General features: G+C 41.5%; 2 protein-coding genes across 7 annotated transcripts in view; both read right to left on the reverse strand.

The window, feature by feature from the left end:
- TBC1D14 (TBC1 domain family member 14) overlaps positions 1-1,747 on the reverse strand; it is a 71,831-nt gene extending 70,084 nt beyond the window's left edge. Inside the window, exon 1 of the mRNA XM_080619744.1 lies at positions 1,601-1,747. Within this exon, the coding sequence (XP_080475870.1) occupies positions 1,601-1,643 (43 nt within the window). The 5' untranslated portion in view covers positions 1,644-1,747. The remainder of the gene's footprint in view (positions 1-1,600) is intronic.
- Positions 1,748-8,583: 6,836 nt separating this feature from the next.
- Positions 8,584-27,281, reverse strand: part of KIAA0232 — a 68,705-nt gene continuing 50,007 nt past the window's right edge. For 4 of the 6 annotated variants that reach the window (XM_080614223.1, XM_080614221.1, XM_080614224.1 and 1 more), the window contains 4 exons: positions 23,422-26,722; positions 14,256-14,337; positions 12,138-12,235; positions 8,584-11,211 (listed from right to left, as the gene is read on the reverse strand). In XM_080614223.1, coding sequence (XP_080470349.1) covers positions 11,032-11,211; positions 12,138-12,235; positions 14,256-14,337; positions 23,422-26,722 — 3,661 coding nt within the window. In that variant the 3' untranslated portion in view covers positions 8,584-11,031. Of the gene's footprint in view, positions 11,379-12,137; positions 12,236-14,255; positions 14,338-23,421; positions 26,723-27,281 lie in introns of all 6 variants that reach the window. The other 2 variants (XM_080614225.1, XM_080614222.1) reach the window with 2 other exon arrangements.

A 27,281-nucleotide genomic window follows, 5' to 3' on the forward strand; every position in this document is an offset into this window, starting at 1 on the left:
CATTCCCCGGATTCTGACCGCAGCATGTCCTGACAATAACCAGCAGCTTTAAAACGTTGTGACTTTGCTATTGCTCAACCACACAGAGGGAACACGTTGTGTTTGATCTGAATTTGTAAGATCTAGAATAAATCAGCTTTTTAACCAATCGTAATGTAAAATTTAAAGAAAGTTAAAGCAATGCCAAGCCATTAGAGTAACACAAGGATCACTTGTGCCACATACTTCCACAGCACAAGTTCCCTCTGCCTTGCAATGCAGTTTAGGCAACAAACTTGTTTAGAAGGAAGGGTGAAACAGCTATCACCAGAACAGGCTTTGCATCGTCTTGCCTCTCAGGAATGACAAGAGGGGTGGTTACATCTACTGCTCAGCTTTCAAACAGTTAACATCTCGGTTTTCATCTCACACAATTTGTGCCTCTTCAACACTAATCTTTGCCAACATTTCTTTTTTAAAAAGTTTTAAAAACCGGGGAATTTCCTCCATTAAAATGCTGCAAGTGCTGGGTTGTCTCTTCTTAAAGGGGAAAAAAAAAAAGGATTTATACTCTATTTGGCAACATTTTTGTTGCCCGTACCAAGAAGCACACTGCTATCAACTGCGACTGCAGGTGACCTCGGTGCACAAGGGCATCAAACCCAGTTTTGTTTATTAAACATTTCTCGGTTCAGACTGTTTATGTTGATGCTTTAACAGCCACAGCACTGCCAACAGGGAAGAATTCCTGAGGCTGCAAGTCTAGCTTTCAGCAAAGCATGAGATACAGCGATTATGGCTACACACATAAGCACTGCCAAAAGTTGAATGGCAGAAAAAAAAACTAAGTTGGGATTTTCTTTTTATTTTAATTTTAAAATAAGTATTTTATCTAACTCTCAGCAGGGACCTTGCACGAAGCCTGAGCTTTACAAACCCGACTCTGAGCAGACTGCTTGGAGAGCAATCATATAAGTAAACCATTCACTGCTTTTCCACTTTCCTATGTCAGGCAAGCAATATGAGTCACAGTGTTCCTCTAAAGCCTCTGTTAGAAAAGCTTTTTTCCACCCCACACCGATACGACTGAAAAATGCGAGGCCACATTACTGTAGCAGCAGCGCCAGGAGAACTTCACCTCACGTTAGCTACAGTTTTGTTTGGTCTTTGGGGACTGCCTAGAAGACTTCAACTAGAAAGAAAGGCAGCCAGAGATGAAAAGTTGTTTCCTCTACACGGGCTTTGAGGCTGACCCGACACTGCAAAGGTTTCCGACCCAGTGGCCTTTGTTAAAAACGGAAAGAAACAAAAACCCACAACCAGAGCAGTCCCTCAACGCCTCGGGAAGCACCGCTCACCTCCTCCGCGGTACTCAGACCAGACTCCGGCGGCGCCGAGCCACTGCCCCAACTTCTCCAACCAGCCACCGACCCTCAGCCGCAGCCCAGACCCGGGAGCTTCTCCCCACAGCCCGCCCGTGCCGCCGTGCTCTGTCTGACCCTCACCTCAACAGGTATCACACAACACCCCCCGGCCCCAAGCGCAGTCCGAGCCCCGGCAGCACGGCCGGGCCGGCCGCCACCCGAGCAGGAAGAGCCACACAGAAGCTCTGACACCTCACCGGGGTAGCGCTGCCCTCCGTCGCTCTCTTCTTGCTGGGCCATGCCCAACCCGCCCCACAGCTCCCGCTGCGGGACTAGGAAGCGGCTGGCAGCTGCGGCGGGCAGTCCATATCGCTCTCCGTTCCCAGCGGAGGAGCGGTGGGTTCAACGGAGGTGAAATGGGGCTGCTACCAGCCGCCGAGCACCCTCCGCGCACGGCGCGGGGCCTCCCATGGCACCCACCCCTGCGGCGGGCAGGGCGCGGTGCGGTTCAGCGCACACCTGGCTACGAGCAGAGCAACAGACTCTACCGGCGGGACAGGTGCCGGGCTCCACCCGGAACACTCCGATCCCCGCAGCTCGGCCTCGCACCGCCCCGCTGCCGCTCCCCCTCCTCAGCGCGGCGGCGAGAAGCACCGCCCGCCGGGGCGGGGAACGCCTGCGCGGCGGGGGGCGGGAGCACGCGGGGAGGTGGCCGCCATTTTGAGTCACCTCAGAGCGACCGAGTTACTAGTAGTAGCTAGTGTGAGGTGTTCGTGCCTGTCTCCGTTATGGCAGAGGTCAGTGGGGTGGCTCCTGGAGTGGGTCGGAGAACGATGAGCTTTAACCGAGGGCTTTCGTTTAGAGGAGTTTCGTGCTGGAGCAGAGCCACTCTGCTGCTACCAGGTGGCTGCAGCCCGTCCTGTGCTAATGCCGGTGGCAGCGCGGGGGGCCAAGCAAGGGGAGCAGGTCTGTGGAGGGGCTGCCCTTGTGCTCCCGGCTGCGTTTAAGAGGAAAGCAAAATTCGGTGCCTTGTGCAAGTGTGGACTGTGGAAGGTGTGGCGAATCAAGTGAAGGTGTATCCTTAGCTCTGCGGAAATGAACTGGAAAGCCGAAAGTGGAGGCTCTAGGCTGGTAATTACTCTTCCAGCATGTTTGATTTGTCTTTCCTTTTTCTTAATCTTTGCCTTCCATTTTAACCTGCTCCCTTTTGGTGTTTCCGTAGTGAACTTGCCGTGTACACCCTTTCTTTCTGTCCCCACACTGGAATCAAAGGAGTGGCCAGCAGTCAGGGCCTTACAGAGGCAGAGCTTTCCTGTTCACTTATCATCTTTGAAACTCGTTATTGCTTTTTTCTTGCACCTAGACTAAGTGATCATGTCTCTAGAATAAGGTAAAGTTGTTCTCCATCTTAACTCATGTAAATACCGTCACTTCATGCCTTTTATGTCTACCCTGAAGCTGGATATGTGAATGCAGTAAATGCAGAAATACCTAAACTTGTGTTAGTGTAGTTAGTTCAGTATCAAGAAGAGCAAAGCCAAGATTATTCAGGCTTTGATACGGGCAAGTTACACCTGAATATATTGCTAGAGGCTGAGGTAAATTTGCATGGAAGTACTCGCCACTGTGACCTCATTGACAGCAGTTCCATGCTATCAAGATGAGAATTCTGTTATTATCAAGATAAGTATGTGCTGAAAACGTACTAGCAACCAAAAATTTTACATCTGCAGATAATGTATGTGATTGGGTCAGAGACTGATAAATATCAGAGCTTACTCTGCTGGATTTCTGTGATGGGTATCCATATAAACAGTTAAGATAGGCACTCATGTGCCCGTATCTCTCCTTGAAAATCACTGCTACCTCTGCAAGACAGCTGACATATTATTAAAAGAAGATAAATAAAAGCAAACAAGCTTTGAAGCGCTATTAACTTGTTCATATGCAGGAGACATACTATTTTAGAGTGTATGCTCTTACTAATTCCCTTTTCAATATTAACATTTTCCTTTTAGTTTTGAGAGCAGGCATCAATTCTTCTGTTGGAGCAACCAGAAGAGTGCATTATCATGGTGTTGTCAAAGTTATTAGGGGTAAATTAAGGTAAACAAGAGAATGGAAATAGTAATGAATTCTGTAAGTCTGCAGAGTGTCTCCATAGGAAATAATGATACTCCCACCTTCATAATGCTATTTAGGCTGAAGAAACTATTAGAGAAGTCTGCTGGAGGAAATCCTCCGCAGAGCACAGAGTACAGCTGAAAAGTTTCACGCAGGGAGTTAGGCACTTAAACACTTGTGCCGGCACTTACTTAAGGATAGAACTTTGCAATCATAATACCTTTGAGATTCGAAGTGATTTATTTTAGTGGATATTTTCCATTTCCAACCCACAGATGATATTTAGTGGATATTTTCCATTTCCTATTAAGCTGGTAGGATTTTTGATACTCACAACGGAATTGTTACTATTCTTTCCACCATGGAAACATGAAAGCACCAGGGTGCCAATGTGCTAGGCAGCATAAAAATACCAGGGTCAGCCTCAGAATGCTTACAGAAAATGACAGCCTAGTCGGTATAAAAAAAACCCTTTTATTGCATGTGAATGACTATATAACTCATGGAAAAGGAGTACATAGCATTTCTGGTTGTTCTGAGCTGTTAGCAAAAGCTGACTTGTTGCATTAGGAGTTAGCATCAGTTCTATTAAAGCCGTCTCCATCTGAGACAACTTGATTTCTGTCTGTAAGTGCTGTGTATTACTATTTCTCTGTACTGGTAGAAGCTGAAGGCTGACATGTGACTAAATACAGCGTCACACCATCAGCTCATGGAAGTGTTGCATGGCCTAATTATTAAAAGGGAGCTGAACAGGAACTACCACTTACAGGAAGTATAAATGAATAACCAAGTGCAAAGGGGATCTTTAGTGCCTTTGGTTTTCAGCTGTGCAGAATTTAAAGTTCATCCAGAAGAGCACACTGAGAAATCAAGTCTTCCTGTTTTATCAGATGGCATGTAAGTAAATCCTCAAAAGCATGGTAAAAACAGACTTCCCAAGGAAGTGGTGGAATCACTGTCCCTGGAAGTGTTCAAAAACCGTGTAGATGAGACCATCAGTGACATGCTTTAGTGGTGGTCTTGGCAGTCCCAGAGTAATGGTTGGACTTGATGATCTTAAACATCTTTTCCAACCAGGTTGATTCTGTGATTCTAAGAAGTCAGTTGTGGTTCTTACTGAGCATGGTTATTATCAGTCTTCTGCCATTGGTTCAGTTGGGTAAACCTGTAAAATACTTAATGTTGTAAAAATTCTTGGAATAAAACCCTGATGTTCTGTTCAAAGTGTCTTGCCTATGGCTGTTGTGTAGAAATGAAGCACTGTATAGAGCAGCCTTTGACTGGCAACTGATGTTCACCTAGTGGGCAAAAGACATCAGTGTGGTCTAATAATAGATCAGTGCTACAGCATTTAGTTTTGTGAAAACATTCGATTCAAAACCTCTGTCATACAAACTCATCTTCATGCCAGTGCTATGGTTACTGTGCAAGAAAGCATGAAGAGTTCCTGCCCTGTTTGTCTGATTTTTCAGAAATCTACTCCATGTGAAAACAGTGTGCAGAGTTAATAGTCCTTCCTTCACTGCTGTGGAGTCACAGAACAGAAACACAAGCTTCCCTCACGCTTCTTAGGTCTGTAGATGTGGGAAATCATGTTTTAGGCTTTCAGTTTTGTTTTGAAGCTGCAGCAATTTTGCAGTGGATACAACTTACAATTTTTTTTTTTTTAAGAACTACCTGGGCACATGTAGATTGAATTTTCATTCATCAGGAGCCAAGTATGATGCAAGCAGCTTTCAGAGACAGCCAAACTGACCTTCAGTTGAATTGTCTGTGCAGCTCCCTGCCCATCCTGAGGTTAGGAATTCCCTGTCATAAACTAGAAGACATTTGAGTATAATATTTTTTCTCTAGTTAACCAAAGATTTGCATATCGTGAAGGTACAGCAGTTGTACATCATTGAATACTAGCTGATCAACAGCTCCTGCCTCTTCTCATCACCGTTGTTTACAGCAGTTTTAGTTCACACAAGCAAGAGAGCAAGTATAGCAAGTGATGGATAATCTCTATTCTCATCTGTCGTACTAAGAGACAGAAGAGTTCTCTCTTGAAGGTAAGTGCTAGAACAGAAATGAGACATTGACCTTTTCCCTCCTTGCTTTACAGAATTACTTGTATAGTAAAGTAACTAATGCATGCTTTATAGCACAGAAAAATGGAACAAAAAATAAATTCAGGTTTGTACTGACTTGTAGTAATGAGAAGGATGATGATTTGATCAAAAATATCAATATCTGAGAAGCAAGTGATGGTTTTGACAAATGGAGAATACTATTCTACTTCAAATTCTTCACATTTTGTCAACACTAAACCAAGGATTTGTCTTTTGCGTGTCCGTGTTTTACAGTGGTCCATCTCCAGCACAGCCACCATCTGCACAGGCATTCCTACTATCAATGGAACATCCAAACCATTTTAAGAGGTGTTGGATGAATCAGGGACAGCTGGAGAATGTGCAATTAGCCCAAAGGCTGCCTCCTCCTGCAGGAACTTAAACTTGATAAAGGATGAGGAACATGAAGGCAGATCTCTACCTACCATTACTGTTAACCCTTCTGTTACCACTGGGTACTAATAGACTTACATGGTTTAAAAGTCCCCTCTGTGAGACAGCAAGAAAATGAAGAGCAGGAAAGGTAGGGGAAGGCAGTGTGAGACTTCCCAGCACGATGGAATTGATATTACTGCAGCATGATTCATGTGGTTGGACTGTTCCTATCGCTGTCTACGAGCTGTTTAAGACACACAAAATGAGTAATAAGGTGTGAAGGAGTAGGACTATACAAACTAAAAATATCGCTGCTTGCATTAATATCTCAGAATTGCAGAAGCTGAAGTGCCCATAAATAACTGCCAACAATCCTCCATGGACTCATGTTGTGGATCTTTACTTACCGTGAAATCATACCAGAGAAGGAAACGAGGTTTTTGTTATGCAGTGCTGCATAATGCAAAGTTGAGATGCTATAGCAGAGTTAGTCTCTTAAACTAGCACAATTTAAGTTACATTTCCGAAAGCAAACAGATTAATTTTGCAGCACAAAAGACATCACACCCAATGTGTGGTAATGTTCTTGTGGAACTCGCCAGGGAAAAAAAGTACTGGTCTAAAAATTAGTTGTGGTTTAGAACTAGTAATGATGAATGAAACCCAAGTACCATTCAGTGGGCAGATAACAGATCCAGTTATTATGTCTCTATGGATCTGCAGTGTATTGAATAAAATTATAGGAAAATGGAGAAAAAACATTTAAAAACCACAAATGGTAGTTGAGACTTCTTGAGGAAAACTTTGTTGTCAAATAGATAAGGGTTCCAGAGTCAAAATCATGGGCTAGAACCCCACTGCAAAGTGAAGACAAAAGCCAAGTGTCCATACAAAAATGAGAAGTTGTAAGGAAAAAAAAAAAAAGGAAAAATCCTACTGGAAGGGTATTAGGAACAAGAAATTGAAAGGCCTGGCTGATTAAATGTAATTCCTTTATCAAACATCTTCTATAAACACAATGAAAATACACTTCTGTCATAGTTAAGAAATAATTAAAAATAATTTATGCCTTGAAAATTTGGACTACCAGGATTAAAACATGCTAGAAAGATGCGGACCTGTTAGAGCAAATCCAGAGGAGGCCACAAAGATGCTCCGAGGGCTGCAACACCTCTCCTATGAAGACAGGCTGAGCGTTGGGCTTGTTCAGGCTGGAGAATGAAGGTTCTGGGGAGACCTTAGAGCAGCTCCCTGTGCCTAAAGGGGTCCTACAGGAAATCTGGAGAGGGACTTTTTACAAGAGCATGTAGGGACAGGACAAGGGGGAATGGCTTTAAACTGAAAAAGGGGAGAATAAACTCTTCCCTCTGAGGGTGGCAAGACACTGGCACAGGTTGCCCAGAGACGCTGTGGCTGGCCCATCCCTGGCAGTGTCACCCAGGTTAGACGGGGCTTGGAGCAACCTGGTCTAGTGGAAGGTGTCCCTGCCCAGGGCAGGGGGGTTGGAACCAGGTGAGTGTTGAGATCCCTCCCAACCCAAACCATTCTGTGATTCTAGGCACTGATGAACAAAAGTATTCACCCAAGGGCCTTACAGAGAGCTATTTTCCATTATTTCCCAAGTGTGTACTCATGTATTGTTTTCATCGCACTTCTAATTCAGGAGAGTTGGAATCATTCCGCAGGGAACCCCATCTAGCTATGGCTGTAAACTTAGAGCAACACATTGCATGCATCTCCACCACGCTGGATGTGAGCTACTGAAAACTGGCTCTTTTTTTGCCTTTCTATAAAGAGAGGCCTGGCCATGGCATTAGGATTATGCATTGTCTTGTCACAGATGCAGTTTGTTTAAAAGTAGAAGTAAGATACTGCCCATTTGATGGTGAACACAAGCTGAAAGCAGAAACAGAAGTCTGCTACTTTAGATCCCTTACTACATAAAAGTTCTTTAACTGTTATGTATGATAGGGGCTGGGTTTGCTCACGTTTGCATTTAATTTTATTTCTTATTTTGAAAGAGGTCTCCTTTTCTCTAAACATGAAGCTGTCGTTACAAGTGAAATTTTGGAATGAGATTATGAAGTGGGGACTAAACTTATTTGTGTGCTTGTCTTTTCGTTAAGAACATATGCAATGTATTTAGTTTTCCTGCCTTGTACTGAAAAAATATTAACGAAAATAAAAATAATGATGCAAAGAGAAGAATTCGCAAATTAGCTGCCTCTTGCCACCTCTCCAGCATGTTGAATGCTTAACTGCCATGGGAGCTGCAAAGAGGATGGAGGCTTGCTTTTTACAAGGAGTCACATGTAAAAGATGAGGGTGATGAGCCCAAGTTAGGCCTGGGGAGATTCCGGTTGGACACAAGTGGAAAATTTTTCACAGTGAGAACAACCATCTATTGGAATAACCTCCTCAGGAAAGTGGTGGATTCCTCAGTGCTGGACCTTTAAGATTCAGTTGGACAGTGTGCTGGGACATCTAGTCTAGGTCATGTTTTGCCAAGAAAGGTTGGACCGGCTGATCCTTGAGGCCCCTTCCAACCTGGCATTCTGTGATTCCATGTTGTATTTAAGTTATCTATGTCAGCCAAAGAAAATGAATGCGCACACACCATCCAATTGTCCTTTTATATTTTTATTTGGTGTTAAGTAACTCCACAAGAAAACAAAATCAGTTACTCTGGTGTACGTGAAATCAGAACAATACAACCACTTGAAGCAAAAAGTAGAAACAAATTTCAGCCCAGGAATGGAAAACTGATACTTCAGTGCTATGGATATGCAATGCACTTCATACCACAGTGCGGTTCAGCGTATGCCAACCTTTAATGCTGCTGTTGTTGTTGTGTGTGTTTCTATCCATACAGAAAAACTAAAAACCACACTTCAACTCTTACCCAAAAGCTTTAGAGCTTCAGCCGTTAAACTATGAAAACAAGTAAAGACAATTTGTTATTGCCCAAGCTCAATACATGATTTTCTTCTCCCCAAAGGTGCTGGTGTTGTTCCACGCCACCGTGTAACAACAATAAGCAACACCTTTGTTGCTTTGAGCCCTTTCTTACCAAAGAAGCAGCTCTAGCCAAAATTAACTGAGCTGAAGTTTGTGTTTGAAATATGTCCATTTGGTCATTCCTTGTTCTTGTATTCTGTTCCATTCTTCACTGTAGTGATGTGAAGAATGCATGTGTAAAGTTCTCTTTTACTTCCACGTTACAGTTAACTAGTTCTCAGTGCAGGTGCTAAACAACCTCTCAAGGAAGCTCCAGAAGAAAGTAAAATATGTAAAAATCTATCCCAAGTCTGCAAATAAATTAAGAAAAGAAACTGTAAAGTGTCAAAAGATTCGTTGTATGAATGCAAACCCTAAAACATCTAAGAGGAGGACCAAAAGTCCCTGGTTAAGGACAAACCAAGCCAATTTTAAGTAACGATCTCACCAGCAGCGCTGTGCAGAGAACAGCGCGGATTTCCAGCCACGTCTTTGAATTCTTACATTATCAACTGAATAAAGGCAACAAAACCCAGTTACTGAGAAAACCTTTCCAGCACGGAACATATTTCAAAGGCAGTTCAGCTCACGTGTCAAACAGCTGTGGTTCTCATGAGGTTTATTGCCTGGCAGAATTAATGGTCACGCTTTTCAAGTCAGCTCTTCCTGATGTTACAGACATGCTGCTATTGTGTAGACAAGTTAGTTGGTGTTGGGTTTTAAACTATGAGTTGGTAAAAACTTAGAATGTTTAGTTTTGCAAATATTGCTCCTCCTGGCTTATCCATTTTGCATAATGTGTTAAAAGCACAAGGAGTCGATAAGTCTTGTACGGATGCAACTCAACAACGTATCGACTTTCTAACTTAACAAAAGAAAATTGAAAAGCAAGTCACATAAAGCAACAATCACTACTGCAGTCACACACGTATGTGCAAGTCACCGCGGCCCCTGCCCCCCCCCGCCACACACACAACTTGCCCCACACATCCTCTCAGAAACACAAAATGAACTACAAGATCTACTAAATCACAGCCACGACAGCAGCTAACTGCAGCAGCCACAGGATTTCTTTCAAGTGAAGCACTGACCCTCCGTGTTACTTAAAACATTGAACACTCTGAGCATTTTAGATCATCTCAGCCATTTGAGCTCGAGTGCAGAGCAGGATGCTTTTGCAGGTTACATGAATGCCATCATCTGCAACAAGACAACATTCTCAGTACTTGTTACAAGATCCACAACAATCCACACATCACTCCCGTGATTTATGATTTTTTTGGTGTTACTTGTTCAGCTTCTGCCCCACATTGGAAAGTTGCTAAAAAGGACAAAAAAAAAAAAAAGGGGGGGGGGGAGGGGGGAAGATAAAAAGCCCCACATTGCCTCCATACCTACAAAAAAATCCTTGGCTTCTCCAGTTAGCAAAAACACAAACCATGGTGTCCTCAGTGTTGGTTTGTGGGAGGGGGGGATCAGAGGATAGAAAACACAGTTTCTGTAAGTCTCTAAAGCACAACCCTGTTGTTCCTACTTCAAAGTTATGAGATTTACTGAATGAAGACTGGACAAGTCATTCATGCTTTTCTCCTGCATTCAGAAAGGCACTGATAGATTACAGTGTTAAGTATTTATCTCCCGGTTCTTAAAGAACAAAGCCTAATGTGCAGAAAGCGGAAGTCTCTGAACAGCAGAAGTAGTTGTAGACACTGCGATGCTAGGAAGATAGTATAGGGCTACAGTTACGAATGAAAATAACTGCAATTAAGATGCAAAAAAGCAGTGGTACTACTAAGACAAGCACATGCACATCCATTCTTGATTTGACAACACAATCTAGTCTAGTTCAAATAGCCAAGAATTTAACAGGGGGACTCTGGGGGGAGGAAATAAAATCTTCAAGAGGACAGCTGTGTCCTCATCTATAAAATAAGCAAGAAGAGAAAGATAAATACATATCTGAATCCATTAACTGAAGAGGAAACTCAAGTTGTTGTTTTAGAGCTACAGACCCTCAAGAAGAATAGTTTTCCATCTCACGTTACTTTTAAACCATCTGTTCTACTCTGCAGTTTTTATAGTTGAGTTCGGGAAAAAAGCTCCTCCTCACATGGATCAGCCCATTCACTTCCACCTTCCGAAGCTGTGTCTGCAGAGCTGGAGCTATCACTGGAGTAGATCTTCTTCCTGAAGCCATTTGGTTTTGCCTCAGCATTTATATCATCGGCACATCTTGCTTCATAAACAGAAGACACCTAAGGATTTAAACTGACAGTGTTGATGGGGAACAATACAGAACACGCTTCTTTCTGGGCTGGGAGGTGATACAGTTCTGTAGCTGTTCAAGAGAGATGTCACAGCTCCAGGGCAAGTCCTTCTCTTTCCTGACTTAGTCTGCTACATTGAAAGGACTGCAGAACAGCTGGAGGAAAAAGAGGGGATTTTTTTCCTATTCCTTAATTTCAGGATTTGCGCATAACAGCAAGAGAATCAAAAGTGAACTCAGAATGCATCATTAGCACAGGTCATGTTAGAAAGTCACTGTCAAACTCATCTAGAACATTTGGTAGTAAGTATTAAGTACCAAGAAAACCCAGTGCAGATCTCACTGAACTTGAAGCAAACCCGATGTATTTTCAGCTGCATGAGTAAAGCGATAGCAAGCATGTCCTGGTGTAAATTTAAGCACTAGCATCACTATGAAGTTTAAAAGTGTATCAATAAGTGCATATGAAATGTTTTCCCTACAGAAAACCCAGGGGTGTTCTGCTCATGAGCAGGACAGAGTTCAGCATGCATTAGTTATGCCTTTAGTTACGGCCCCATCAGCCCACTCCACTGAACTTAGAAGCTGAGGAAAAGAAGACTTGTGCTTAACACACACGACAAGCAAAAGCCAAGTGTTCCCAAAGGAAACTGAGTTTGCTTAACTACTAGAAGTACAACTGTGTGTATGAAGGGCTGTACTCCCCAAAGCACAACACTTCACAGGATTTTCAGAAGGATGCTCAAGATGCAGAGAAGATTAAAAAAGCAAAGTAAAGAAAGAAAAGCTTTGGAAGGTTTTTGTAGGAACTTCATTTGAGGCCAGACTGAAAAGTGTGATGGAAGGAAAGATGTAGTAGCACACCCTTATGAAATAAGCAAAAAACCTCCTCCCCCAAACCAATGCCAAACTTACCATATTAAAATCTAAAAGATGTTCATCATCATTGGATGTTTCCTTTACATCTGCAAATTCTCCTACACCATTCTCTCCCTTGGCATTTGTGTAACACTCTTACATTGTGTTTGTGGGGGTGTTTCAGAGGAAAAAAGGGAAAAAAAACAGAATTAAGGAACACTGTTATTTACAATTAGCCAAAATGAAAGCGTCTTGAGAAGTATTCTTGTAATTCACACTCTAGATCATGTAACCTCTGCTTGGGGGAGGATTTCATACTCTGATATCCTTAAAGAGATAAGAATAATACCTCAGGGAAGCTGTATCAAATCTTACCTGGTTAACCAAATGATTAAAAACCTATTTAGTTAATGAGATCTAAAATAGTAAAGTACAAAGAGCAAGAATTACTTTTTTATTACAAATGCTTCAGTACATTTTTACACTGCACAGCATCCCAGATTGTGCCTGTTTCTATTCCCATCCCAGATACACTGCAACAGCAGCCTGATTCTGACTGAAACTCAAAAAAAAGTCGATGTGAACAGCTGTGGTTTCTACTTACCAGAGTAAAATTCCATATATAATATCAACATGTATTATATAGATGTATATGGATCGCATGCATCAATATCCATATATAAAAAATACCCATACAGAAAACTGGATACAGCTAAAGATTTGTGAAAGAATAACATCAGTTCTAAGACTAAAGCTCTGGTTTTGCTAAACTTAAGTCTAAAAGAAGAAATCCTTCACAGAAATTCTGCCACCGTATGAGGCAGGTTCTGGACTTGACAGTATTTTGTACTGCCTATTCTGTGTTCCGAGGAGGTGAGGTGATGGAGCACTGGCAGGTTATGCTGGTTCACCAGTAGATGTCAGCAAAAAGATGCCACAATTCACTCACATGATTACTGAGTGTGAAATGCGTACTCAAGAGTGCGAGTCACTGCACTTGCTATTAGACCAATGTCTCTGCAGTTGTCACCGTGAAAAAAAAAAAATACTCGACAAAAGGACACTAAATATTTTCACTGTGTAAATACTGAGCTTTTTCTAATACAGGAGGTTCTCTAACCAGTCAAAGTCCTGTTGGCATCGATCTCTGCTCTTTCACTGTGCAAGCAACATTTCTATAGTTGGGAATGAAGTCAAGTAAGATGTTCTTGAAAGTAACCCAGACTGTCCTAAACACCAATGTAAGGGCATTCGGGCACTGAGAACATAGTTTAGTTGGTAGCACTTCAAGGTACACTGCAAAAATAGTTCAGTAATAACTACTGGCTAATCTACTTCCAGATTATTACGGAACCAGGTCTCTGATCAAAAGTTTCTTGCAGTGAGCCGCCACAAGAGAAAGCATCAGACAGCCTGAACACCAACTGTGTAGCTGTTCCTGTTTAGCTTCTTGCCTTCTCCCCAGAAAAGGTAAATTGCTATGCAGGCAAAAAATAAGAGCTTCCTGGATTCTGTATATTCACTGCAAAACTGGGCCCAGGCCAGCTGTCAGATGCCAGGAATTGTTTGCTGGGAGGCCACAGGGAGTGCTGGAAGCACCCCCACTTCCGCTCGCTCACAACCACCTACCCAGGCTGGGCTTGCTGTCTCTGTTGGACAGAAGAATGCCCAGATTGTCACTGGGAAAGGAGTGGCCAAGGGGCAAATCCCTCTCCTTCAGAGCTCATGAGGAATTCCATACGTTCCCTGAATAACTGGCATGTTATTTATGCAAACCCATAAAAGGTGTTTTCACATTCTTACAACTTTAGCTACCTAATAAGTATCATTTGGGCTGAAACCTATTCAGAAATGTAATAAAGTATTTTCAGAGTCAGAGATAAATATTCTATTTACTTAATTCCAGGCTCTGGAATGAAATATATTTCCATAAATGCTAAGACTATTTTAAAAGCACTTTCATTTAAAAACTATTTAGAAGCACACTAGGTATTTGTTACAAATGTAGCTGAAGCATCCCAGTTCTCTCCCAGGTAAGAGAATTTACTGTGAAGTGTTGGGGTTTTTTAAATACCAGTAGTAGTTCCCATCGCCTGCAGCAATCCCAACCCGTAACAAAGAGCATTTCATTCTAACACAAGTGCAATGTCAGTTCAAAGAGGCACAGCTGCTTACCTTCACACTGCGATGCAGGAAAAAGGGGAGAATAGAGCGCCTTTTCCCACCAGCATTGCTTTTCCTGGCTGCCACTCATTCTCTGCAGATTAGTATTCAATATAGGAAAGTGTTTAGACAATAATCACACTTCATTATGTCATAAATAATATACTTACATGTAAGTAATACTCTGGTATTACAACCAATTTGCTAGGTCTGATAGGTCACACTGTTCGATTCCTAATACTAATGGGAAAGGGCTGTCAAACTGCAATAAGACATCCATTATCTGAATTCTTCCAGCCAGTATGAATCCCACATGGGGCTCACATTCTGCCCATATAGAGTTATACAGAAGAAAAAGATGAATTCCAGCCCTACACTAAGTACAAGCCAAGAGAGAACAGGTAGCTACTCAAGAGATGAGAATACAGTGAAACAACATCAGTCAACTTGACAAACTGTTCATGTAAAACAAAACAGAAAAGTAACAAATAGCAGCGAGATGTCATGTTTAAAGCCTGGAAGGGTGAGTTAGCAGTACTATTAGCATCAGTGGGATGACAGAAAATTAAACTAGAGAATTAATGTGCCAACATGAGGAAAAACTGGTTATGAGAATGAATAATTTAAGCTAAAAATAATCTTGTTCTACTCATTCAAAATGCCTAAACACCTCGCCCTGTATTTTAATGCTAATTTAAGTTTACCAGAGCCCTTTCCTTACGGAATTAAGGGACATGGCTAAAATACCAAAGGCTTGTCACAACAGCCATGTCCCTAATGTTACTGCATCTGTGGTAACCCCATCAACGTCCAAAAGATGGTGCCAGCTTTTAACACCCCCTACAAATTTTAGACAGAATGATTCACAAATTACAGTGCAACGAGCTACTAAAACCACTAACAAATGAGGTTCAACACTGCATTTCTATCTAGCTTCCTCCTCTGTAAGCTTAAGAACATATAAGCATGGAAAATTAACGAACCCCCTTTTGCTCCTCCTTAAGCTACTTTAGAACTACACACCTATGGAACCTAAACTTACAAACACCACTTAAAGAGAAACCCCTCTCAAACCAAATGAGCAACTCAAGAGTGCTGCATTCAGAAGCATGTGCCAGAGTCAACTGTTCTTTTCTCATGTAATTGTGCTATAGTGAATATTGAACGTAACACCAAAGAACAGTCACTTTTGGAACCACCCTCCAAAAGCTCAAACCTCAGACTCCAGGGAAGGGAGTTCTTAGAAAGTTAAACCATGGAAAAGAAGGGAAAGGGGAGGAGAGGAAAAGCTCAAGGGTAGTTGAAGCAGGTCTTAGTAAGAAATATGTGCATTTACAAATAAATTCAAGCATGGAAGCCTCACTCTGCTGCTGACTACAGATAAAGGCATGTAAACTCCACAGGCCCAGTGCTTTATTAACTTCAAAGTTTCTTGCCTGGCTGGTGTCACATCTGCACAGGTGATAAGCTGGATGAACCACAGCGGGTTACAAGCAATGCCAGCTTGAGCCTGGCAGGGTAGCACAAGCTACAGCCTGCTAAGTCGCCATCAGAGCCTATGTATCTGCTGCAGGATGGCTGGTGATTGAGCTGGTGCTGGCTGCCTCAGCTCCCCCATCCTTCCACCACTGCCTCAGCACCATAAGAGGTAGAGAAGGGAAGTACACATCTCTCAGCTGAATGTAGGAGCAGCCCAGCAGGACCAGTTTGAGCCCAGATATGGCCCACTTGCACCCATACTGACCCTCGTGACATGTCTTATGGCTGAACCAGCATTAAGGTCAGATGTGCAAAGCATTAGGTATGGATGTAGAAAGACCTGCTATTCATGTGGAAGCCATGTGGGGGTTTTGTTTGGGAGGGGATGGAGGGCACGAGCTGATGTCCATTTATATATTCACTGAAGGAAACTATTCTTTCCTACAGTTGCTTGGATGTTTACTATAGTTGCAGAGTCTGCCAGTGGGAGAATTTCTGTGAATTAAAGAAAACTCCCAATTAGTGAATACAAAATAGCAATTCCAGAATAGTAACATGACTCTATCCTCCTTTGTTGGCATTCCTTCCCTTTTAAAACAGCATTTTCAATTCATGCTTCCTCCTCCTCCTCTCTCACACATACTCACATACACTTCTAGTGCTTTATGAAAAGTTGTACTAAATTTTCCAGCTAGCCATGTAAATAGCTGTTATTCTCAACGGTTCTGGTATTAGAAATTGCAAGTGGAAGTCTTTCCTCTCTGAAACTATTAATATTTGGTTTGCTTTATTTGTGAAAGTAGAGGTCAAAGACAATAAAGCAAACCCAAGTGCAGTGCCATTTCACTCAGTCTTGCTACAGGTCTGATGGAACACTGATGCCCTTCCTTTCTTGTTTTACAGCTAGACATATAGTAACTGAGGTTGCTCTTAGAGCCTTCAGTTGAGGCAATGTAAAATCACTTCAGGGCTTCAGCACTCACGAACACAAACACCACTGTAATGTTATATAGCTGGGTAAGATTATCCTGCCTCAAGGCCTGGCTGATTAAAACCACAACTGTCCAGGAATTTTCAGCAGATTTGGGTCAGAATTGTGCAGTTACATCCAGAAACTAGGATTCCAATTCTGCTTCTGTATCCCTGTTACCTCTCCAATGCTGAGAGCTACGACAACAGCTGAAAAAAAATAATTGTAAATAATTGTGATGTCTGCTACTGTTTGTGTAGGATTTTGGAAGAATAAAATAGTTTCAAAACTTGAAATAGCACTGATATGTCTTTCATTAGCATCTAGCGCACATTTGTTCCTTCCAATTTCAATTTATGTCTGTCTTTTGACATGAACCTTCTTAAGAACTTCATACAACAGCAGGGCTGTCCACTGAGGTCTTTCATCCAAAATTTCACTTGCAAGCCCTGGTATACAAAACAATCATCCTCTGCAAACACCAGGACAAACACTTTCTAAAGGAATAAAAGCAAGCATTAGGGATTTTTCCAACTAAAAAAACTCAACCTATTGCTGCTTCAAAGATCAAATTACAGTGAAATGATTCTGTAATCTAGCTGGAGTAAAGCAGCTAACCTGAAGGTGAGGTCTGGTGAGCATAAAGGGATAACAACCATTTTAAACAGTGTATTTGATCTCCAGCAGAGCGATGGAAAAGCAATTCAGTGTTTTAAGGATACAACTGAATAAAAGGGAAAACATGCAGAGACATGAAAGGTGTTTCCTGCCCCATGAATGACATTTCCTACAGCCGATGAGATTTCTCCTCTCCTCTTCCACTCGCATATGTATTTGAAATAAAGCAGCCAGGGCAGGTCATTGTTTTACACAAACCTATTGTATTGCTGCTTTCTTTGCAAACCTGCTGTAGACAGCAATATGTAATTCCTTAGCTGGTGGAGCTGTATTGTGGGAGTGCAGCAGGACATCGTGTTGTTTTGATCTGTGTAAAAGCACAAGCTGCTCTGGTGAGCACACCTCAGACTGGGAGCTGGGCTCTACCACAGCACATGTCCAGGAACAGCATTTTACAGTTTTGCCTGTGCAAAGCAAAGTACAGCACGGGTTGTACCCAACACCACAGTTTTCAGCTGTGAACAGCAGGCAGCCAAATAAGTGGGGCATTTGAGTGGTACTAGTGGTTTCCTGACACAGCTGAAGTTTTACTGCAGCTTCTGTATGTTAAGGATGTTAAGACAACTTTTATTAATATCTTTGATAGAGGCTTTTAGGCAGGTGAGGAAGTAATGACTACCAAAGCTGGGAAAGACCAGGTCTAGAAGTATGAAATCAGAATCCAAGGAAAAAGATCCAATCATAGAATGGTTTGGGGTTGGAAAGGACCTTAAGATCATCCAGTTCCACCTCCCCTGCCACGGGCAGGGACACCTCACACTAGACCGTGTTGCCCAAGGCTCTGTCCAACCTGGCCTTGAACACTGCCAGGGATCATGATATAATTTTATCATATGATCTTAATTATACTGTCCTGAATGGTAAGTGCCTGGTTGATAAACTAAGGAACAAAAGGTAAGAGAAATTCAGAGGGGGCAAGGAGGATGGGGTTCCTTCCCCCTTCTCTTTATGTATACCCATGAAGTGAAAGGGAACCTCATATTGATAGATTTAAAAATATATAATAAAAAAAAAAAAACCCCAAACAACAAAAACCAACACAGGCCTTCCCCCACCTCCAACCCCCTAAACTGCCACGTATTTATTCTATTTATATTTTGTTACATATATATATATCTATTTCTCCTCAGGTTAGGAGCTTGACTGCTCACTGAAGTAGTTCATTGGGAATTTACTTTCTCATTGGCAAAGATAGCTTCATTTTGCAACTTCACATTAATTTTTTAAGACAGCATTTATGAATGTGCAACACATTTTTCTCCACTAAGAACTGGTATAGGAAGTACTTAACAAATTCAATCTTATTTTATCAACAGTCTGCATAGGGGAAAATATTACTACAACTGTTTTTTGCTGTTCCTTAACTAACCATTTTACATGAGGCAGTAATCATTTGTGTTGATTTCCTTGCTTCCATCACAAGTTCCTTCCTACAGTTACAGGCAAAAGTCCACGGCAAATGCATAGGGCAGGCAGGTCATCTGCTCACTAGAACAATTGCACTGGTCAAAACTTCATTCTTCAAGCAGAATTTATGCAAAGCATCTTCTCAGAGCTGGTGTTTACAGTTGTAAGGACCATCTGCCCGGAGACCTTGAAAAAAGGGCGCTTCCAGCATTTTGTGAGAAGTTTTATCCAATTTTCCAGCTACACATCTAAGTAGCTGTTATTTTTAATCTAACTTGATATCCCTTTCAAGACAGACTGTGGACTTTGCATACTGATCTGAGGACACCAGCATTGAGTATTTTTTCTTTCAACGGATCAAGGCAGTGACGAGTTTTGCAGGACCCTAACAGAAGCGGCACTAAAGCCTCATTATGATCTGAGTATTATCTGAAGTATTACAATGGGCAGTTTCACAACCAACCACAGAAGAAGTAAAAGTCATCTTAATCTGTAAATACAAATTTCTTTGAACCTGCTCTGCATCCCCTCACTACCAGAAAGAATACAAGAACCACATGAATAATTTAGCAATCAAAGCAGCAATGAACCCCACTGAGTCACAGGAAAAAAAAAACCAAACAAATTACATTTATTTTATTGGCTTACTTGAAACATTGGGGTTTTCCTCATGGTTTTTAACCTTGTCATTGTGAATTCTATCTTTTTAAGGTTCCTCTCACATGAGATACTTTCACCCTTCAAAATCTCAGCAAATTAATGTCTTATTAGTGAGAAGGTTAGAGCCCCGAGTCTTTGTAGGTGTTGCCACCACCAGCATTTTATCAAGAACTATGTGGTTCAAGCCTTTCTCAGTCAGCCCTCAAATTACTCTCTTTTACAATGAAGTATTTTGCTTTCTATGTGGATACTCTACGTGCTCTTCAACGGTTTTTTCCCCACTTGATTCTCCTGATTTTAAGGCACAAAGCAGACCCCTCTGAATTTTGTCTCCCTCTTGTCACCACCTAGGCTTATGGCAGGTTATCTCCTACACTACTGACCTCAGAACCAATGTCTGTAGGACACCCCTCCTTCTCCTCTCTCAACAGCCCTTCCTAAAGGGGTTATACACTTACATTGCATTACTCTAGTCATGCAAAGTACCTCACCAAATCTAGTATGTCAATTCATCCATGAGATCCATAAACATCGGGTTTGCCAGTAAGACCTCCTCATCTACAAATGCACTGTCCTAGGCACATTCAGACCTTGAAACTTTGGTACCAATCCCAACAAAACCCACCAGTCCCTTTATGTCAAGGACTCAAGAGAAAAAGCATTTTTAGGGCACAGCTACTAGATCAGAGACTGTATAAAATTTATTGACAAGAGATTCAGCATTGTTATATTCAGAGATCATTAACGGTAGCAGACTGTGTACTTACCCACAATTCCACAGACAGACAGTAAGAGCATTTACTTCACATCATAGGATATTTTTTATGGTTATAGGGGTTTTTTTTGTTGGTGGTTGTAGGGGTTTGGTGTCTTGGTTTCTGGTGTTGATTTTGGTAGGCTTTTTTTTGTTTGGGTTTCTTGTTGGGTTTGTTTTATTGTGTTTTGTTTTCTTGAACCTTAACACTACATTTATAATTATTCACTTTTGAAGAACTTCTGCAGGAGCTATCGGCAAATTCCTGCTGCAAAATCTGCTGTAATTCTGAAAGAAGTGCTCTAATATAGAAAGTAAGAGGGTGAAACTGAACCAGATTCTCTTACAGTCTTATAAATAGGAGATATTCAAAGACATGTGTTTGCACAGCACATATATACTTCAAGTTTTTATGTGATGCAAACCAGAATGTGTTACTGTTACACTGTGGTCTACAGGAATATTTCCACAGCCATTATTTCTGCAAAAATATTGGCGGTACCTCAGAAACTCAAACTTTATGTTAGGTAACAGTGAGTTAAACACTAGCTTCAGTTTTTGTCATGACTCAAAAAGAAGCACAGAAGTTTAATTAAAAACAAACCTTTGCAAAGCTTGATCTACACTAATGAGGCAATTCCACTGCCTCTGCTCAAATTCAAACTCTCCTTCCCATGCATGTACGTGTGGGGAGTCCAGGAAGAATGTTTCACCTAAACCGTTCCAATTCTAGGTATTTTATATTGATTTTGTTTAATGCTTATGAAAATAAATACTATCATTCTTCAAAAGAAATAAATTTGCACATGTAAGACATGCTTGCATGATATTTGCACCTCCTCCTGCACATCACAGACATCATCTTTACCGATTAAAGTTTGGTTCATTACCAGCATAGTAAAATTGTTTCAACGCTTAAAAAAAAAAATCCTCCCTTTTTTACAGATAGGCTTCACTACAAGAATCAATTCAGATGAATATTCTCAAGCCAAAAAGCCAATTATCTTCAGATGAACACTAATGGCTCTTACAAAAGCCCATCCTCTGAGAGCATGCTAGATGTAGGAGGGCTAGCCCTGTACTGCGTTCGATCACCACCACATATCCTGGGGTGTAAAGCCCCACTGTCTGAATCAGAGCACAGAACTGACTTAGGTTTAAAACTAGGGCTGAAAGATGCAATTCCTTCTGGCTCAAATGAACACTCTACATGAAGAACTTGTGAAAATTGATTGTTCAGGTCAAAGGAAAAGAATGAGTAACAATGTCTGAGTTTAAGTTGTAATCAAGTCCCCTAGGAAGAGTTTAATTGCAAACTGAAGTCCAGACCGCTGAGATGGTTGCTGGCCCTTCGTACTTCTCAGTGGCTCACAATTTTGAACCTATGAAAATGCCTACAAAATCATACGAGCTGAGCATGGGAAGCAGTTAATTTTGTTCTTGCACTAAGGAACTTAAAGAAAATAAAATGGCAGAGCTTTCTGAATACTATTCAGTACAAAAGGGGTTTTTCCAAGCCTCAACCATCAACTATGGAACCACTGTAAATTTATCTTACATCAGACATTTACTGCTTTCTTGAACACGTAAGTGGTTGAAGCAAAGATGAGAATAAACATCCTCACAGAGTGCTATGCATCCAGAAAGGAGATCTGTAAAGGGCTGGAAGGAACTTTAGACCCTTGGTGTCACAAGTAACTGTTCATTCATTATATCCTACTGTATAATGAAGTTAGAATCCACCTACTCCTGGTAAAAGGTAATTCCAGAATCCTTAGTTTATTAGGTTTTTTGATGACTTTCCACAAGGCCTGGCACAAACACAGAAACTTCCTAGACTCCAGAAATGATTCCTGGAGCCACTTAAGCTCTGTTACTTGAATTTCGTTACAGCAGGAACCAAGATGTCTAGAAAGGGTCTGGAAAAGCCACAGATTTGATTCTTTCATGCAAGCAGCAGACATGAACCTACTGACACTGGGAAAAGAAGTTACAACAGCAATTAACTTAAAGGAGGATGATAGAAGAAACAAATAGGGAAGGAAGAAAATAAGGAGCTCTGATTTTGTTCAACAAAAAGGTTAGCTCTGGTTTTAGCAAGAGAAAGGTTAGCTTCCAATACATGAATTAGTGTAAGAGTACACAAATGCACACCATAAGCTGGGTGCAACTCTTCAGCTGAAAATGAAAGAAATTCCCTCCTAATGTAGATACTACAACTGCTGAGTATGTGGAAGAGGAGGCTGAAAAGAAAATCCAAGATGCAACTTATCTAGACAGTATCTCTGGGCTGTCTGCACAAATGAATCAGTTTGCTGGTCAAGTATTTCTTCCCAAGAGCAGAAGAAGCTCACAGCAAGAAGAACTGGGATGTTTTTGGCTGGAAAAGAGTTTTGCTCTTGATCATTACTTAACCTATGGCTGTAATTACCTGAAAGAAAACTCTTGAGTTCCACCTGTAGTTATAGTTAGGCCTCCTTGCAGTCTTGTGGTAGCAATGGATATTGTGCATCCATGTTTTATTTCTTTTTGTGCCTATGCTCACAACAACATCTTAGTTTCCAGACAGTTGAGCCTTTCTACAAACCTTCCTTTGCTGAAGTGTACATCCAATAATTAAACTCCAAATTCTACTTGGAAGTAACTGCATTGAAAAGACTGACTTCAGATCTTGCTCTTGAAAATTATAAAGTAGGTTTGAATCAAAATCAGCAATATCTCATTAATCAAACTGTATGCACATTTTAACATATTATATGTAAATAAGACAAAAACCTAAGTTGAACAGATTTTAAAGTCACATGAGTGTACACATGCATATATTTCTAAAGGTATGCAAGATGACAGCGTCATGCCTGAAGATGGTTCATTTTTCACAGAATCACAGAACGACTGAGGTTCGAAGGGAACTCTGGAGGTCACCATGTCCAACTCCCCCTGCTCAGGCAGGGCCATCCAGAGCAGGTTGCCCAGGACCGTGTCCAGATGTCTTTTGAATATCTCCAAGGATGGAGATTGTACAACCTTCCTGGGCAACCTGTGCCAGCGCTCGGTCACCCTCACAGTGAAAAAGTGTTTCCTTATGTTCCGATGGAACCTCCAGTGTTTCTACAGCACTGTATTTTCTAGAGAGCTATACAATTACACACATTCCAATTGAACTGTCACATGGCAAATTGCTGGTTATCAGCTGCCAGCTGCAAATTCCGTAATGTTATATATCCACATACCTCTTCAAGCTCTCCTGAAGAAACAGGATTATCCTCGTACGTGGGGAAGTGGCACCCTGCTTTACAACTGCAAAACCTGCCAGTCTCCTCACGCGGCTCCACTATTCTGCAGTTTACTTTAGAGCTCTCCATCACCCTCCCATCTAGAGATTCTTTCATACTGCATTCTAAACAGGGATCTTGGCTCCCTACTGGCAATATCCCAGCCGACTCTTCTTGGGAATCCAACGATGTTTGCGCACTCTTCTCCATTCCAGACTTTTTTAATCTGGGAAGGAATTTTCCAGATTCAAGCTCTGATTTTCCATAATAATGCCCTTCTTTTTCTGCATCTTCTTCCAGAGGTTTGAGATCTGCTTGTGGATCCTCAAATACATCTACTTGAGAAGGGACAGCAATACCTCCCTCATCTTTCTCTGATTCAAATTCTGACTCACTTCCACCACCTGGAGAAAGTTCAGATGCAGAAATCGGGCGAAAGTGAGTCCTTGGAGAAATCCTTATAGCCCTGTACTGCGTTCGATCAACACCACATATCCTGGGGTGTAAAGCCTCACTGTCTGAATCAGAGCACAGAATTGACTTAGGTTTAAAACTAGGGCTGAAAGATGCAATTCCTTCCGGCTCAAACGAACACTCTACATGAAGAACTTGTGAAAATGGATTGTTCAGGTCAAAGGAAGAGAATGAGTACTCAAGCCCTGGTTCTTCAACTTGAAAGTTACCACAAGCTCCCAGTAAGTCTTCATGGAAGATAAAAGAAAACCCCTTATTTAATCCGTTATCTCCACTCTTTGATTGCTCATTCTGTTCAAATGACACATATGGCCTCCATAACTGCCTGTGACCAGGGGCAAAGCTATTGCCTGGAGTCATAAACACATCCGTACCAGCTATTGTCACTACATCAGAAGCTGCACATTGTAACAAGCTCCCTTTTGAGTGACTAGGTGGCACCACGGCCCATTCTCCATCACTGTTAAATGTTTTGAGCTCCCCATACACACCACCAAGTATAAATGAGTTTTCTTTATCCTGGTTAACATCCCAAGGTTTTGATGGTGTAGTATAGTCACCACCATCTACTTTTGATAAATCGTTTGAGACAAAGGCTCTCTTCTCTAAATTCTCCTTTTGACCTTCCCAAAGGTGATACTCTGATCTCTGCACTGCTTTATTGGGCTCCTGGAGGGTTTCAACTTTTGCTTCTGTATCCAAACAGCAGCAATAATTATTTACATCAGTTGAAAACAATTCATCTTCTATTCCTTCTATTTCTACCATCGCCGCCGAATTCCTGTCTGTCATATTTGTCCAAATATCTTTAATAACCCCTGAGCTGTAGCCATCTCCATGCGGACTGCTTTCACTACACCCTTGTGTAGCTTCATAGTCTTTACTTTCTGCTTTTTGTTCTAGCTGAATACCACAGACAGATTCTAGCTTTGATTTTTTCTTGAAAATCAAAGTGGGCATTTCTCCTAAAGTTCTAGCTTGTTGCTGGCAAGTTTCTTCTGGCAAAAAATCTAGGATTTCTTCATCTACATAACTCGAAGACACTCTAGGAACTACATAATTCATCTCTTCTGTATTAAATTGCGTGGATTCTTCATATGGAATATTTAAAGTCTCATTGTCTGAACGTGTTTCTTCTGAGTGTGACCATGGACTACAGGTTCTCGTTGAAAGATTGGAACAGTGTTCATTTTCATCAAAGGCACTATTTTTGGTCCATATTAGCAATCTAGACTGTGTTTTCCCAAGAATATTAGCAGTGCTACTAGAATCTGCATTTTCATTTCCCAAGTTGAGTGTTTCAAAAGAAAATGGTAAAACAGAGTTACTGCATTGCACTTCAAACACTGAAAAACAAGAGTTTATACCAGACCCTTCATTAATATCTGAAAAGAGCTCTTGATTGCCAGCAAGCATGTGTGAATTAAGCATTGTGCTGTCTAAGATGGGGGAGAATCTGATGGGAGAATCTCCTCCAAAACTTTCCCCATCCGCATCACCAGAACTAGAAGATGAACAGCACTCCCAAAATTGAGCTAAATTACTAAGGTCTTGCAAGAACCACCCTTCAGCACCAACAGAGCTGGTCGAATCTGTCCATATTGCACTTTCCCCTTGCAACTCCATTCCATCTAACACTATGCAACATTCTGCCTCAAAATCAGTTTTTTCTTTACTCTTTTGTCGAATCATATTTAAAATCCGACTCTCCCCTTGCATCGTATCTGAGGCACCAGGATCCAACATGGATTGATCAATATCCACTTCATAGAAGTGTGTTAGTTCTGACAGATGAACATCATCTAAATATTTACCGTCCTCTGGTTGAGAACATATTGAGGTCCCAGCGAGGTCAATATCCTCATTTAGAACTGCAGGCATTTCTACAAAGTGACCATCGATGAAAGTACCTGCTGCGAGGTATGTTTTATGAATATTATTGTTGCTAATACAAAGACCATGCACTGATTCAGACAACTCTTCTACAGCCTCCGATGTCACGCCACATAGATCTTCTCTGTTGCGGTATGTAGTCTCCAGCTTGCTTTTTCTGCTAAGAGGAACAAAGTACTCTGTAATCGGCTCAGTATACCACAAGGGTTCTTCTTTATATTCCTTTTCGTTTCTGCTGTCTAAATACAAATCTTTCCCATCGCTACCGCCAGCTTCTTTTCTTCCTAGTTCTTTTAATGGCCTTTTACCTCTTTTGCACAGTTGTTTGATGGACCCGCTGCTACTGCTGCTGCTGCTGCTTCCGCTGTGGACTTTTCTTTCAGCCTTTTCACTAGATTTCACTGAAAGCCTGCTTTGCCCGTTACGCCCTTTTTTACTTCGAACCTCTCTTGTTTTGTGTCTTACTTTAATACATTTCATTGATGCCTTGTATTCACCTTGATTGCCACTAGAACTTGAGCCAGCCTCGCTGGATTCAGATGACCAGGAGCGCGGACGCATCTTTCCCTCAGACTTATGTCGCACTTGCTTCTTGTACAAAACAGGCTTCTCTTCAACTGTGTTGTTACTAAACTTGTTTTCTTTCTCGTTTTTACTTTTCTTCTGCTGGGCTCTCTCCTGTACAGTGGCTGATACTTTATTACTTCTCTCTTTAGTTACTTCACTTTCACTATTGCAGTCCTTTGGAGAAGATGTATCCGTGCTAGTTGGTGGAACAGTGGACGAAGATGAGGAGCTAGAGTAAGAGCATACTTTGGATTTATTCCATACAGTCATAATTTCCTGCAGGCAAACTGGCTTTTCAGAAAGAGGAGGAAACGCTTCATAGTACCTGAAAGAGAAATAAAAAGGTGACATTCAGATTGAAGAACTTCAGGCAGGCATGAAGATTAGAAAGTGTTACTAAAACCACATCAAAACACTACCAATCTGATTTGTTCTACATATGTACATGCCACTCATTGCACTGTTTATTTGAAGGATAACAAAGGGGAGATTAAGATAAGATTTAGAAGTGCTTAATATATGTCTAAAAATACCCTGCCAAGTAAAACAATCCCAGTTTTAAGGAGTACTAAACTAGAAAGGAACTGTGGATGCTTAAAACAGCAAAGGCCTGACTACAAGAAGCAATCGCATCTCCAAGAGAAGTCAATGACAATACTTCTGGGTACTTCAGTAGACTCAGATACTTGGAAACTAATAGAGCACTCTTGTTTTAAACAGTTTAAGGGTTATAAAAGAGTTTGTTTCACATTTCTGCAACAGAAGACAAAGACTTCTAAACGTAGGAAACCAATTCTCTCCCTTTGAGTTTAAAATGTTAATTAATGCTGTTTTAAAGGCTTTTAATTTGTCTTGTTGACATGGTTTTAAGGAAACTAAAATAC

Source organism: Psittacula echo (genome assembly GCF_963264785.1).
Source record: "Psittacula echo genome assembly, chromosome: 1".
Classification (NCBI taxonomy): domain Eukaryota; kingdom Metazoa; phylum Chordata; class Aves; order Psittaciformes; family Psittacidae; genus Psittacula; species Psittacula echo.